The 16,607-nt window shown below is 37.3% G+C and overlaps 2 protein-coding genes across 3 annotated transcripts in view; one reads left to right on the top strand and one right to left on the bottom strand.

Moving 5' to 3' along the window:
* Positions 1-11,995, bottom strand: part of LOC115222885 (queuine tRNA-ribosyltransferase accessory subunit 2) — a 28,177-nt gene extending 16,182 nt beyond the window's left edge. The window contains exons 1-6 of one of the 2 annotated variants that reach the window (XM_029793268.2): positions 11,868-11,995; positions 9,923-10,065; positions 7,203-7,284; positions 5,417-5,480; positions 2,680-2,784; positions 1,334-1,504 (exon numbers count right to left, since the gene is read on the bottom strand). In XM_029793268.2, the coding sequence (XP_029649128.1) occupies positions 1,334-1,504; positions 2,680-2,784; positions 5,417-5,480; positions 7,203-7,284; positions 9,923-10,046 (546 nt within the window). In that variant the 5' untranslated portion in view covers positions 10,047-10,065; positions 11,868-11,995. The remainder of the gene's footprint in view (positions 1-1,333; positions 1,505-2,679; positions 2,785-5,416; positions 5,481-7,202; positions 7,285-9,922; positions 10,066-11,867) is intronic. The other variant, XM_036511876.1, reaches the window with a different exon arrangement.
* Positions 11,960-12,860, top strand: LOC115222886. Its single transcript, XM_029793269.2, has one exon. The coding sequence runs from the start codon at positions 11,993-11,995 to the stop codon at positions 12,668-12,670; it is 678 nt and encodes a 225-aa protein (XP_029649129.1). The 5' UTR covers positions 11,960-11,992; the 3' UTR covers positions 12,671-12,860.
* Positions 12,861-16,607: the final 3,747 nt, after the last annotated feature.

Raw genomic sequence — 16,607 nt, 5'->3', positions numbered from 1 at the left:
TTCATCCAACCAAACATTTGTTAAGCTTTCGTCCCTTAGGATGTACTTTCATAATAACATCTGGTGGAAAGGAATCCTTTGGCATATTCTTCCTTTTGAAGATAACCATTGAACAAAGCTTTTTCCATCAGCTTGACAGACCAGCACAACACTAAAACATTGTTTCTCATGCCCTGAAGTTTTTACTTTAACAGTTTTGTTTCCCACTCTGTCTACAGCAGTTTTTCCTGACATTTCAAAATACATGGGAGTTTCATCCATATTTCCAATATTTTCTAGGGAGAACTCAGACATTTTAAGCTCCTTCAGAACAAACTTTGCAAAATTATGAATTTTTTCATCAAAATTTTTTTGGCAGTTTTTGAGTGATATGAGTTTTTTAGCGTATTTGTCAATCCATATCTATTCATAAATCTGGTACACCATCCTGCTGAGAATTTAAATTGCACAAGTTTGGAGCAATCTGAAGGGCTCTGGTTCTTATTGAAAGTGTGGTTACAGTGAGACTATTATTTCTGAGGTCTTTTGCCAAATCACTAAGTTACGGGGACGTAAACACACCAGCATCGGTTGTCAAGCGATGTTGGGGGACAAACACAGACACACAAATATATATACATATATACGACAGGCTTCTTTCAGTTTCCGTCTACCAAATCCACTCACAAGGTATTGGTCGGCCCGGGGCTATAGCAGAAGACACTTGCCCAAGATGCCATGCAGTGGGACTGAACCCGGAACCATGTGGTTGGTAAGCAAGCTACTTACCACACAGCCACTCCTGCACCTATCTGTCACCCTTAGACAATTTCTTTCTATGTCTGCCAGTTTGTTTTAATTAATTACTTTTTTTTGTATGATATTCATCCACATTAATGCTTACCTTCTTTTACTCTTATCCTTACACTGGTTTAAGTTACTGAGCTCTGGCCATGCTGAGGCAGTGCCTTTCAGGATCTTTTTTCTCTTAGTTAATCTTAATCCTAATAGTTATCAATTTCTATCTGTCAAACAGCTAAGTACACCTTATGACTTGCAGATTTATAGGGATACATTTCCTCCAGTTTACACAAACATACACACATGTATTCCACTCAGAAAGTATTGGTTAACATAAGATTATAGTAATAAACATTTGCACAAAGAACCATATCAAACCAAATCTAGAATGATATATTTGTTAAGCAAATTCCTCAACTACACAATCATGCCTGCATCTATATCTTTAGTTCCACCACCAGATCTATATAGAGACATTTACTTTCAGCCAGAGAATTTTTCATAAAATAACAGAAAAAGAAAAGTGTCAGAAAAAGAAACTGTGAACACTTACTGGTGACTTGTTGTGTATTTGTAAGATTTCATCTAAAAAATCCAAAGTTCTATCCACAGATTTCTTGGTGCGCTTAGCTGTGCTACTCTGTTCAGTGTCACCATCACTGAGGGCTTGGTAAAAATCTGGCATCATAGCTTCCATTGATTTCATGAAAAGCTCAACATCAGCCTGTAAATACAATATAAACACATTAACTATTGATTTGTTTCAGTTGTTTTTAAGGAGGCAAATAGTCAAGAGAGTATATGGGCATATGTAGTGCAACTAAAGTGAACCAAATTTCAACTGAGAATTGAAACTGTTTCACAAATTGAAGATGATTTAGCTGCTATTTTTAGTAGACTGAACAAGATATAAATTTTAACATATTAAGAGAGGTCCCTTGAAGTACTGAAGTCATAAAGTAAAGATTCTTTAGATTATATAAAATCTCGCCCTGACACAAGAGCAACATTGTACAGACAAATTCATTTGTTTCAAAGATGTGAAAATTTTATCATCATCATCATTTAACGTCCACTTTCCATGCTAGCATGGGTTGGATAATTCGACTGAGGACTGGCAAACTAGATGGCTGCACCAGGCTCCAATCTTGATCTGGCAGTTTCTACAGCTGGATGCCCTTCGTAACGCCAACCACTCCGAGAGTGTAGTGGGTGCTTTTACGTGCCACTGGCTTTTATGTGCCCTCTGAATGAAAAGCAGATTGTATGACTGTATGGACAGCTATGATACATGGCAGTGAAAAAAGGGGCTGTGACAACAGAGGACATGTGTAAGCTTGAAAGAAATGAAGCCAGCATGCTCTCCTGAATGTCAGTGTGCATAAATGTCTTAAGAAAAAAAATGCATGTAAGAGGCATCTGGTATGGTCAGGTAATGCTTGTGGATGAGGACAACTGCATAAAGAAGTGTTGATCCCTGATTGTGGAGGGAACCTGTGGAAGAGGAAGACTTGGGATGAAGTAGTGAGAAGATCTTCAGATGTTGAGCCTCATTGAGGAGGTGACAAATGACTGAGGCATCTGGCAATTTACTCTGCTTAAGAAGACATGCCAAGCTAAGTAGAATCATGGCCATACAACCATGTCCTTTAAATCTATGCCCCACCCCCACCCACTGGAAACACAAACACACAATCTGTCTGTCTTCCTCAGTCAAAACTCCCTACAACCCATCTTCCCTCACCCATATTCCCTACCTGCTGAATGCCATCCGCTCGGCCTCACATGCCTACCTGCACACAATCACTCTCAATGTCCTGACCAGGTGGTGGCATTAAAGCAAATGATGCAATTAAGTCTGATTCAGAGGAAGATAACAAAAATCTGGTTATGGGATACCATTGTTTTTCCACCTTTACTCCAAACTGCTACACCATTTTTATCATTGTAACCAGATGGAACTTCTGCAGCAGGATCTTGAACTGAAGTGTATATGAAACCATTCTGTAAAACAAAAAAAGAGATGGAAGAATGATGCTTTGCTTTGTTCAGTTTGTAAAAAAAAAGTAATACACATTAAATAGGGTTAGATTTTGGCAGGGTAAGGCCTTAAACTGTAGTATCCTCAGAAGAATACCTAAAAACAAGACAAGATTTAGCTATGGGCTCTGTTTGGCAAATTGCTAATGGAGAGCAACATTGAATAGCAACTGAACATGACAAAAATGTTTCCAAAATGCCAAATATAACCAAGTGGAGTGGAGTGAAGAGAAGAGTGGTTCCTTTTATAAGTATAATTATAAAGTAATTGTTTTTAATCCAGGCATGAAATCTGCATTTTGAGGGATTAGTTAATATCATTGATCCTAAAGCCTTGACAGTTATTTTATGTTATCCCACCCAAAAGAATAAAAGGCAAAGTTGGTCTTGGTGGGATTTGAACTCAGCACATAAAAAAGTGAAAGAAATACTGTACAGCAGTTTTCCGATGCTCCAAGAATTCTTCTAGCTTGAATGAAACTATGTAAATAATGCACAGATTAATTGTTTTAATTCACAAATTATATTAATGAATGAGACATAATTCTGAGATTTTGAAGGGTTTCTATAGTTTGCTTAGCTTGAGTCTAATTCTATTCAGGAGTAACAATATATAAATATAGAAAAACTATTCTCACCATTTAGAATTACACAAAACCCACTATATTCACTTTCCATTTATTCTATGAAGTATCCAAAAGATTTGTTACATTATAGCAACCTTATTCACCGAAACGATTCCACAGCTGCACATATCATAATCAGGCCACAGTGGTGTGATGAAATTTTTTTTTTTTTTAGTTTGTTAAAATGGCTCTTTCAACAGTGTAATTGCTTGAGTTTCAGTATACAAACTTAGATCACTTTACTTGCTATTTATTGTAAACTAGCAGTATCGCCCGATGTTGCTCAGGTTTGTAAGGGAAATAACTATAAAGCATTTTTAGAGAGTTATAGCCAAAAAATAGCAAAAAATGGAAAAAAAATTATGGTAAATTTTTTTGAGAGTTAAAAAGGTCGAGTTGCGTCCCCTAGACAGTCTGTGGTTTGTGTTTCTGATTCTCGACCCCATGTCGAATTTATCGATTTTTTTCAGAACTGGGGGAACTTTTCAAAATTTTCGCTGCGTTAGTTTTGAATTATGACATTGGGCTATGTGTGTGTCAAGTTTCATCAGAATCGGTTGAAAGCCGTGGTCAGGGTGAGGGTACAACCTAACAGACACACAGACACGCAGACAGACAAACTGCCGTTTATATAGAGAGAGATAAAGAATTTCCTTTCTTAGTATTGCATCTATTTTTCCATGTTGCATATGTGGACTGTTGTTGTTTAACTCAAAGTCAGCCCTGTTCCAGCCAAGCAACAATTACAGGTGATCCAGTCGTAGCCATCCTGTCTTAGTTTGGCCATAATATATCTTGGACTACAATATCCAATGTGTCCTTCTGCTTTTAAAATAGGAGCATATGGCTTGAGAATTATTCTTATCATGTTAAGCAACCAAGCAGAGGTATCTGCTGGCTCAGAGGCTGGATGTTTCATTTGAAAGAGCAACTGCTTCTACGACTGAAAATTCTTCATGGCCTCCGTCACTCAATCATAAAGTAGGAGTAGAACCTGCTTTTATTCAGTCAGGTAAAATGAAGTGAGCAAATGTAGATAATTTGTTCAGAGCTACAACAGAATGACAGTAGTGAATTCATGACTATATGATTAATACAGCAGCATTGCAACTTCACAGCCATCATGCAAGAATTAATAAAGAATATTGGTGAACAAAATTCACTGTATGATGGGTCAACATGTTTAAGCATAAATTGGTTTGCAACGACAGGAAAAAAAAACCCTAATATTTTGGCAGGACCTGCTGACAATCAGTACTTAATGAAATATTGGACTTTCTGCCTTCGTTATGCCAAATTAATTTAATCGACTTTTCAGCAGTTTATTTTTGATGACAACTGGGGATTCACCACAGTCTCCAGCAGCTTCACATAAATATCTGAATTGAGCCTAAGGCCCTGTTCAAAGATATGGGGATAGATTTAGATATGTGGACACAGTCAGAATGCTTACTTAGTTTCCTCAGATCCTTTTATTTACCACAATTAAGCATAGTCAACAAAGCATATCCTAATTTTCCTGAGATTACAGATGGATGAACATAGAATGCAAGGCCAACAAAAATAACAGTAGTTTATACTCATCAATGCCACCATATTCTATTCAGGACCAAGACTTTAGCTCTCAACAATCCAACTCCAGCTAACTTCTAGTTGGTTCTTTAGTTTGGTCAATTTCAAATTTTGAAACTAACTTAAAATGTATATAAATAAAAATAGAACCATTATATTACTAATTAAAAATACATTTATCATAAATGTTGCTACAGTATTAAGGCACATTTTACAACCCCCATACTCCCATATCCTCAACAACACAGATTTGAAAATATCTTTCTTTAAATAATAATAAAAAAAACTTTCAAACCACCAAGACTATAAACTTTTACAAATTTAAATTCCTGATTGATTTTTTATCTTTTTCTTTTTTCTTTTAAGAAAAAAAAAAAGATTAAGTGGGAAAAACTTACTTTCAGTGAAGCAAACTGTTTTATGCCTTTGCCAAAATATTCCAATGTTTCCTGATGTTCAACACTAATACAAAACAAAGAAATAACAAATTAAGTTAAAATTATTAGTGATAAACTAAAAGACAGTTTTCAGGCTAAATTTGACAGTTTGCATAAAAGGAAAAGAAAACACAAAATTCCATCCAAAAATATCAACAAGATTATGGCTGGGAGATAACAGTTTACTCAAAGTAGCCATCCTCGGTTTCACTATGACCTCAAGGTGACTCCAGAATTTGGTGCATTCATTCCTCACTGTGTCCTTGGAAGATCTTTGAACAATTCCTTGATCTTGGCCACCAGCTCAGCCTTGGTGTTGCAGGCAGAGCAGTTGGTATCTTTCTCAACTGTGCCCCACACAAAGTAATCCATGGGATAACAATTCAGGGAATTAGGGGGCTGGAAATTGGGGCTGATGAAGTTGTAGAGATTCCCTGACAACCCCCTTTGACTCTTTCCAGAAGTATTGCAAGGAGCTGCATCCTGCTTCCACACAACCCTCTCCAACTGGGGATTGACCACAGTCTCCAGCAGCTTCACATAAATATCTGAATTGAGACTGAGGCCCTGTTCAAAGATGTGGGGATAGATTTAGGTATGTGGACACAGTCAGAATGCTTACTGTGTCCCTTCCTGCTGGCCACAGCTTCATAGTTTCCATTGCAGCTCTTTATATCACATCTTACAACCTTTACAGGGTTCACAGAGTACTGAGCAGCAGTCATAATGTTGACATTTTGTGAATCATCTTGATACAGGCAACTCTTCTCCAGTATTCACATGGCTTCCAGTCTTCCATGTCTGCTAATTTTTTTTTTCAACTACAACTTTAGTCTTTAGGTTTTCCAACACTCTTGACTGTTCACCAATATATCAAACTGTTCCTGACAAAAGGAAAGCATTAAAAAAACCATCATATTTAACCAGAACACCCTGTAACTGTATAACGTTTGAGTCTTTTTATTAAGCTGAGGGCAGCACAGCAAGCTAATAGAATACTCGGCAATTATATAGTGCTCCCACTATTCACATTAGAGATGTGTATCTTTCTCCATATTACTTATTCACAACTACTGGACTAATTACTGAAAAATTTTTTTTTCACTTTTTACTTGTTTCAGTCATCTGATTGTGGCCATGCTGGAGCATTGCCTTGAAGGGTTTTAGGTGAACAGATCAATCCAAAGACTTTTTTTAAGCCCAGTACTTATTCGCTTTTGCTAAACTACTATGTTACAGGGACATCTTAACCCTTTAGTGTTCAGATTACACTGTTAAATGTAATGCTTTTTTATTTAAATTGTTTTGAATTAATCATGCATTACCTTATAGCTTTGAGGTTTCAATGATGTGATTGTTTATTTTTAGAATGTCAATGTAGGTTAGGTGTGAGAGGCTGGATATGGCAAGTTTGAATATGAAACATGTGAAATATATTGGGCCGGATTTGGCCACTTTAAACACTAAAGGGTTTAATTCAGAGGTAAATTCGCATCCTTGCCATACAGCCTGTAGCATTAGTCGCTACTGCACTGAATCTGTATCAGTAACTTAAAAACAGAACAAAATTCATAAACATAGAAGATGAAATTTGCCTACTATTTACATATCAAGTTTGATATACTCTGTTTAATCTCTTCAATATTTTGTATTGGGGAAACAAAATTATTTACATCTGATGACACACTCACAGCATAAGTATGGAAAAGAAAAAAACAGTGGTTTGGAAAACGAGGCAAAAACTTACAAGTGACTGAAAGGGACTTGGATTAATCCAGGAATGTTCTTCATGTGATTTAAAATATCTCCAGAAATGTGAGGTGTGCTACCTTTAAAAAAATAATTTCTAAACCATTTTAAAAGACAACAAGCTGAAGGAAAAATATTTATAGCAAAAAAAAAAATATTACACTATACTCTCTCTCTTTTACTCTTTTACTTGTTTCAGTCATTTGACTGCGGCCATGCTGGAGCACCGCCTTTAGTCAAGCAAATCGACCCCGGGACTTATTCTTTGTAAGCCAGTACTTATTCTATCGGTCTCTTTTGCCGAACCGCTAAGTGACGGGGACGTAAACACACCAGCATCGGTTGTCAAGCAATGCTAGGGGGACAAACGCAGACACACAAACACATGCACACATACATATATATATATACATATATACGACAGGCTTCTTTCAGTTTCCGTCTACCAAATCCACTCACAAGGCATTGGTCAGCCCGGGGCTATAGCAGAAGACACTTGCCCAAGATGCCACACAGTAGGACTGAACCCGGAACCATGTGGTTGGTTAGCAAGCTACTTACCTCACAGCCACTCCTGCGCCTACTGATAGATTTTCTTCTTGAAAGATGGGCCCTGTTTAAAATGTTAGACCCCCAACTTCACAGCACAAAATCTTATCACATTTTACAGATTTTCTTAACTATTGTTGCTGTTTACCACCATCAAGCAACTTTATGATCAAAAGACATTGACCGTGTATTTTTCTGACAATGTATATCTAGTATTACATATTTTATGTATCATTACAGAAGGGAATGATTTGAGGAAAACTTTGCTGCAACTTCTAGCAGCCTGCTCAACCATTGACTCATTTTCTAAAACATTATTTTCTTGGATTCTAATTTTTATTTTTTTATTTTTAGCATCATCATCATCATCATCATCATCATCATTTAACATCCGCTTTCCATGCTAGCATGGGTTGGACAATTCGACCAGGGTCTGGGAAGCCAGAAGGCTGCACCAGGCCCAGTCTGATCTGGCAGTGTTTCTACAGCTTGATGCCCTTCCTAACGCCAACCACTCCATGAGTGTAGTGGGTGCTTTTTACGTACCACCGGCACAGGTGCCAGGCGGGGCTGGCAACGGCCACGATGGGTTGGTGCTTTTTACATGCCATGGAAGCCAGTCAAGGCAGCGCTGGCAATGGCCATGTTCGAATGGTTCTTTTACATGCCACTGGCACTGGTATCACAACTACAATTTCCATTATAAGAATAATTTTTTTTAACCAACTTCATACTGACTACAAGTTCCAGCAGCCATGACTTCAAATATTAGGAATAAAATAATGAGCAAACATCAAAGAAAATAAAAAAAAAACAAGTGCAGATAATATGTAAGTGGTTTTGTAATTGTGTCACTTTTGAAGGAGTCTTCAAGTGCAGATGACAAAATGTAGAAAATGGCACGACTGGTTCAGGATTCAATCCTACAGCAGGACATTTTGGGCATTTCTTACCACAGCCTTGGACTGACCTGTACCTGACAAGTGGAATTCAGTAGGTAAGAACTGTGTGAAAGATTGTTGTAAGTGTGTGTATACATACTTGCATACATCTTTCACTAATGTATGTTGATAAAGGATGTAAACAAGATTGAAACAATTTTTTAAAAAGTGCTCTTCAAACAAAAATCATTTGTAATCATTCTGCACTGCATTAGGGTTAGGGTTAACCAGGGACCAGCCTATTAGAAACCCATGACAAAAAATATTGTACAGATTACAGTGAAATGAAGTAAATTCTGACAGTGAAGAAGGTTGGTCTTTGTGATGGCCAGGGAGAGATTGCTAACAATGGTGGAGCCTAGTATTTTTAATGTACCTTGAGAATTCTAGCTGCAAGTTGTTTATGAGGTGAGGCACGATATTGTGTTTTTGGCATGTTTTGATGGTGTCTGTGCTGTCAAATGGGACAAGATTAACAAGAATCCACTGGAGAACGTTTTTGATTTTTCTCTTCGAGAAGACATCGAAGGTTTGGCATAAAGTGTCTTGGTTGCAGGTGGATAATACTTGGATGCAGAAGGTTAGAGAGAGGAATGAAGGGATATTTTCTGCACATGAGTTGGCATTGTTGGAGGTAACAGCAAGTAGGCTATTGATGTATAGGAAATGTGTCTCGTCGACACTATTATCTGCTTCTTTGAACTCACTGTATATGCCACTTTATAACACGGACTTATAACAAGGTTACAACAATGTTGTTGTTTGTTCCTTCTTGAGCCATGCCTGGCTCATAAGGGCCGGTTTCCCGGTTTCCTTAGCATATAGTATCCTCACCTGGATGGGACGCCGGTCCATCACAGGTGAGCTGCAAGATGCAAGAGGAAAGACTGAGAGAATGTTGTGGCGAAAGAGTCAGCAGAAGTTTCGCCATTACCTTCTGCCGGAGCCGCGTGGAGCTTAGGTGTTTTGCTCATAACCACACACATCACCCGGTCTGAGATTCGAACCTGCGATCCCTCGACTGCGAGTCCTCTGCTCTAACCACTAGGCCATGTGGTTAGAGCAGCAAGGTTACAACAATACAAACGTCAATCAGAAACAACACATAACAAACAATATCTCTTCTCAATACCTTCTGTGACTCTCTTCAGAGAACTCTGTTCTTCACTGACTGCACATGAGTAAAAACGTTTGTTGTTTGATTAAGACCCCTAAAAATTAAACTTACCTCCTCGAGTATACAACATACATAATGGGGTTTCGAGAATTTGTTCAGCATTTTGGCCAAACTGACTTAAAACTCCACATCGAGCTGAACCATGACAAACTTTTTGAATAACGAATTTCATCATTCTTTGATTTTAAAAAAATCTAAAAAAGAAATTTGATTATATTAAAGAAAGTTAAGCATTTTAAAAATTATTTGTATACATATTTCTGAATAAAAAATTAATTTAAGAATACTCTCTTTTACTCTTTTACTTGTTTCAGTCATTTGACTGCGGCCATGCTGGAGCACCGCCTTTAATCGAGCAACTCAAGCCCAGTACTTATCCTATCGGTCTCTTTTGCCAAACCGCTAAGTAACGGGGACATAAACACACCAGCATCGGTTGTCAAGCAATGCTAGGGGGACAAACACAGACACACAAGCATACACATACATACATATATATATATATACATATATATATATATATATATATATATATATATATAAATATATATATATATATATATATACATATATACATATATATATATATATATATATATATATATACATATATACATATATATATATATATATATATACATATATACATATATATATATATATATATATATATATATATATATATATATATACATATATACATGATGGGCTTCTTTCAGTTTCTGTCTACCAAATCCATTCACAAGGCTTTGGTCGGCCCGAGGCTATAGGAGAAGACACTTGCCCACACAGCCACTCCTGAAATAAAGTATAGTAATCGAAATCATTTATGTATGCATTGACACTTCAAATGATGCATAGAGTGTTTTGTGTGCCAATAAACAGGAATAGCATAGGGTGTCCTCAATTCAGTCATTGGTTCCTCAGACTGTAGGGATATAGACAGGCTTCATAGGCAAGGACTTGGTCACTAGAAACTGAATGCATCATTCTCAGTGTGCAAACTTTACAGAGACCAGCTTAGCTAATTAGTTATTCGGGTGTTGAAGGGGTTATTCACCAATAATGAATGATGGTTTGCCCCCATAAGAGTGATTAGAACATAATCAATATGGTTTAATAAGGGAGCAACAATATAGAATACCAGTTTCGAAGGAATTGAAGAAAAAAAACAACAAATATCTTACAAACTATAGAATTTTCTCAATAAACATCTTTTTTCCTTGGCTTTATTGAGAAAATTCTATGGTTTGGAAATTTCTGCAATTTCAACCAATCAATGACGTCTATTGAGGTGAAAAAATTCTGTGCCGTATGAATATGTCCCTCGTTTAAGAAACAGATTGGGTTTATTTACATTTCTGAAGAAAAAAGATACCCTTCCCCCACCCCTAACCCTAACCCTAAAACATTGAAATGCAATAGATCGATTCTAGGATCATAATTATGGGTGACAATTTCATATGACACCGCTAGAAAAATCTGCCGTTCAAACCGAAAAGATCCTTTACTTTGTGTTTTATTTACTTTGTTTAACAAAAATTATTTATTTTGTTTTATTTACTTTGCTAGGTAAGTCGTTGTAGGATCCACTAGACCAGACTATCTAGCACGGATGCGCGACTACGCGCACCGGGATCACTGTTCTCAAGTAGTACACAACATTCTTCATGTTTACCTTTGGCGCGAACTAATGGAATAGCGGCTCGGTCTGCGAATTGCTAACCAATTCTCCTTAAAATCACACCCTACCGTCATATATAAACGACACTTGGCAAACAAGATTTTAGTACCTGAAAAGCAAAAAAGATAGGGTGACCATGCTGGAGTACCTTTAGCTAACGGATATGTTTGATCAGGAATGAATCACAAGAGCTGTGTAAAGTTTGGTCCATTACTAGCAGATATATCAAAAGGAATCGGACAATTTAGATAGATGAAAATCGGTTGTGTACAAACAAGAGGAATCGCAAAAATAAAAACAGCTGGAACTTACCAAAAGAATGAATGAGTTTATTTAAAGGTTGTTAGAAACGAGGCGTGACCCTTCCACGCGGGTGCGATTTAATTCAGGGGAGATAATCAGAGCAGGGTTATTTGCCCTTGAATTGATTTGCGGAAATGGCGTCCCAGAATCTTTTTGCAATATTTCGATGCGGTCTTTTGAATCAAAGCCCCGTCATGTATTCTTCAGTTCGATTCAGGCTGGTAGGCAAAAAGGAGAAAATGGCAAGCAAGGCCATGAAATGGGCAAAGCCTTTACGAGAAGATCTGGTGTCGAACAAGTGTGAAACAGGTGCTCTTGAAGAACCTTCAATGTTACACATGGTGAGTCGAGTGAAGACTTTGAAGGGCAGACCCCAGAGGGAAAAGGCCACGATGTTCGCCCTCAACCTCACTGGTCGTCAAAACGAAAAGGTTGTGCTGAAGAACATACCAAGCATTAACCAAATGTTAAGTAAAGTAAAACATCTGATAAAGATAACACCGATAACCTTCCCAAATGGTTATCCTGAAGAGAAAGACTTTGAACACTGTTTACTCAAAGACAATGGTGAGTTCGTAATTCGCAAAGAAATACAACCGATTGAGAAGAATGTCCTACCTGAAACGGTGCCAGCGGAGAAACAGAGGATAGTGATGGACAAAAAGACTCTTGAAAGACACATGCTTCTACATCTTCGCCATTATCGCTTAAACATGGAATATTTTCCTGCCAGATATGTCTACAAATATAACCAGGATGGGAAAGAATATCGATACAGTAAGAATAGGACATCGGATTCACATTGGTATTAAATTACATATATAATCATGGTGTGATTTTCTCTTGTTCTTTTCCTATTTAAAAGGTCAGTGATTTCAATATAAACACTTTTTCTATCAAAAGACAATTTTGAATTGTAATTCAAAACTTAAAATGAATATCATAAAACATTTTATTCCCTTAAAACTTGTTAAATAAACCTATTCAATTGTTACACTCCAATTTGTATTGTATTTTTGCTTCAGAAATGCAGTGATTAAGAGTTGAACTGAAGTCTGGCTTGTTAAATTCTATCTTTTATGAACTCATTTTAAAAAAAAGCTTCTTAATTTGTAATTATTAAGTAAACGTATGAAATAAACTATACTTGTGGTATGCATGGGTGACTGTCGGTTTTCCATAAACAAATTTGCCCGGATTTGTACCTTGGAGCGGAACTTTCTAGGTGCAATCTCATGGTTAATGATGACCAAAAGGGATCTTTACCCTTTTTCCTTAGTAGATATTAGTAACCACACTGGTCCTCTACAAAAACCTGCACTACCGCCCCTCCTCAGATCATTCCCTCTCTACAGGATTTGTAGTTCTGCGAGGTACATGGATGTTAGATGATGATGATTTATATATTTTTTGTGAAGATGTTCCTGAATATAACAACACGAAAATAACCACTGCAGATAATGCTAATGATGACGTGATGATGTCAACTACTCTGTTGATGATGAACATGGTTATAAGCAATTTAGAATTCTTTCGTATATATATAAACGTATATATACATGTGTAGATAGTAGATTGATTACATATTTCATTATTTTATCGCAGCGTATATGTCGAATATATACTAAAGATATCCATTTTTCTAAATGTTAAAAGGAAACAAAGTGTTTGTGAGATTTGGCTGTTATTCCTAGCAGGTGCGCCGAATTATCTTTATTATTTTTCTTTTATTTAGTGAAATTATTTCAACGAGCACCGGCCACTCTTTCTTTTCTACTATAGGGCTCAAGGCCTGAAATTTGGGGGAGCGGGATATTCGATTTCATCGACCCCGGAAGGATGAAAGGCAAAGTCGACCTCGGCGGAATTTGAACTCAGAACGTAGCGACGTGCGAAATACCGCTAAGCATTTCATCCAGCGTACGAACGATCCTGCCAGGGTTACTCTGCTAAAAAGTTGTCGACTTTGATGTTTGGAACTAACTCAGCCGAGATATGGTTGTCCAATATTTCCACAACTACCCTAAAAAAAATTCTGATCAACAAGTACCCAAGTACCCTTATTCGTTGGACATGGGGTGATTGATAACCAAACAATATTTCGAAAATATGAGGTCATTTGCCAATAGGGTTCACAAGATACCGCATGTCAGTCGATCGTCTCCCCCATACACCTTTTTTCGCTGCACAACCTTTCACTGTCACCTTGTTAGACAAAGTGTTTCTACTTGATCGTTCAATCTGCTAGAAATAGCAGCCATATGTCTCAAATCACACACTACCGTTTTATGAGAGGATATACCAAAATAATATGCGGAGTACACGATTCCTGAAGGTTTTAGCCTTTGGTCTACAGCATGTCTGCTATCCTGGAATAAGTAGCAACGCTACTTTCGAGCTAAAAAATAAAAGAATCGGCGGACATCAACCTGTACTCACTCGTTGAGCCTGTTAGAAATAGCACCCAAATCTCCCTCAAACGGAACGCTACTGACTTAGAAAAAAAAGACAAGCGAAGATATGTAGTCCAGGACAAGATAAAGTTAATTACCATATCGGTCAAACTAAAGGGTTTGACCCGAGCAAAATAAATTAATAATAATGGTGTAATCAAGGATCCATTGAATAATCTAAGTCTTTCGTATAATATGGCTGATGTAGGAAGGGGGGGAGAAGGCATTCCTTCGATATAACTCGACAAAATCAAAACATTTCACTTTGGGTATCTCCGTGGGTTGTGGAGTTGAGATATAACGAAATTATGCCAGCAATGTCTTATTTTTAAACTTGAAGAAAAAAAAAAGTCTTGCATATTTGTTCTTGTCTGTTTCATGTGTGTTTATAAAATCCGCAAATTTCCAATCAGAAAACAGAACCAAACTGTCATTTGCTTCCACGGAAATACCCCAAGTGAAATGTTTTGATTTTGTCGAGTTATATCGAAAGAATGCCAAAAAAAGGGATGGTCATTATTTGGGACGCCCTTAAACATGGGTCCGCAGATCCACGGTTGATATGTGTCTAAGAACAAAATCGGCAAATATTAATTTTATTAGTATTTCACTAAAAGAAACGTGTCAACTAATTCATGACTGTTGAAATCTTTGTTGCTAGTAAAATAAATGTCAAATTTAACAACCTAGATTTAAAAAAAACATGTTTTCAAATTGTTTCCCCACAGAAATTGGAAGATGTTACACCATGCGAACTTGAGAAAGTGAACTCATACAACGAAGATAGATAAATAAAATATTATCCAAACAAACAAAAAAAAACGGGAAGATTTAAAAGCAAAATAAAAAAAATTACTTTACAAAGACTTCAATTCTAAGCATTTATACACAGAGGAAAGAATGAGTCCAACATTCAAGAGATCGCATTCATTTTGTAGGAGTATAAAATCAAAATGGCGTTGGTGGCCCTTAAAAGGGCCTTTTTATGTTATAATCAAATTTTATTAAGTTTCTGTTGTTTTCAAATTATCCAACTTTGAAGGCGTCACTTTCCCAGTTTTCTTCATTTTGTGCATCAGTTTCCGTTTGTTGGTGCTGACATGGCCTGAGCATCGCCTGGTTTCCGAAAGTATCCCTTTCGTCACCCAAACGTTCAAGGCACGCTTCACGTGGAGTTTAATTAACTGGATTTTGTCTCCCACGTTGTAGTTCGATACGATGTATTTGATGATTTCCCTTCTGGAGCACCTGTTCTTGTCTTGGTTTGATATAGCAGCAATGACCATTTCTGAGTACCTCGGGTGTTTTAGTGTGCTTCTTCTGATTGATTTCGTGTTGTTGGTAGTGTCTGTCATCTTTGGTCACAAAACTAGGGGGGAACCTGCGCTATTAGTAGCAGAGTGGCGCGGCGACTGAAGCCAGCTTCAATTAGCAACACACGGACATAGTCGACTGCAACAGGCAGCCTCAGCTAAAGTCTTGGGGGAACCTGCGCTATTAGTAGCAGAGTGGCGCGGCGACTGAAGCCAGCTTCTATTAGCAACACACGGACATAGTCGACTGCAACAGGCAGCCTCAGCTAAAGTCTTCATTCCCCAATACTTGATACAATAAGTGAATTTCGATTTATAAAATTACTTTGCCTTTTATGGCGATCTTTCGTCTCTAGTAGACCTTTCCGTCGATTTCTTTAAAAAAATATTTTTTTTTACATATGGGCTTGCGGGAACTTTTGAAGTAATATACATACATATACACATACACCGAGTAAAAAATTTCAGTTATCTCTTTCTTTCACACAATACTCTGTCTCTTCACACACACACTAACAGAAGCACTTCACTTACACAACATACTGTCTGTCTCCCACACCCAATCAAACAGACAGACACACACGCACATGTACATCAATGCTTCCCCTGGACGGTAACTTCAAAAGAACTTCCCTCGTCATAAAATCGCTTTCTCTTAGTCTCTTTCGCTCTCATTACTTCAAAAGTTCCCGCAAGCCCATGTGTAAAAAAAAAAAAATTTACGGAAATCGACGGAAAGGTCTACTAGAGACGAAAGATTGCCATCATTCATTCATTCCAAGAATGGAAGCAATTCGTGCAGCCCTTTTCGCGTGAAAAGCGAATATACACAGGTCTATGTAAAAATAAAAACTGTGTGTGTGTGTACTGGAAAGACAGAGATAGAACATACTGTAAAAACTAAACTACTAGAGACGAAAGATCGCCTGAATGATTTGACCTCGGATATATTATAGGGTCTTCAGTTGTTTTTTTTTTTAGTA

This window comes from Octopus sinensis, linkage group LG21 (genome assembly GCF_006345805.1).
Source record: "Octopus sinensis linkage group LG21, ASM634580v1, whole genome shotgun sequence".
NCBI lineage: Eukaryota > Metazoa > Mollusca > Cephalopoda > Octopoda > Octopodidae > Octopus > Octopus sinensis.
The sequence above is the reverse complement of the archived record's forward strand: the minus strand, read 5'-3'. Positions and strand labels throughout refer to the sequence as shown.

Excerpts from the sequence above, each read along its gene's own strand:
- LOC115222886 (XM_029793269.2), top strand. The coding sequence starts at position 11,993 with ATGGCGTCCCAGAATCTTTTTGCAATATTTCGATGCGGTCTTTTGAAT.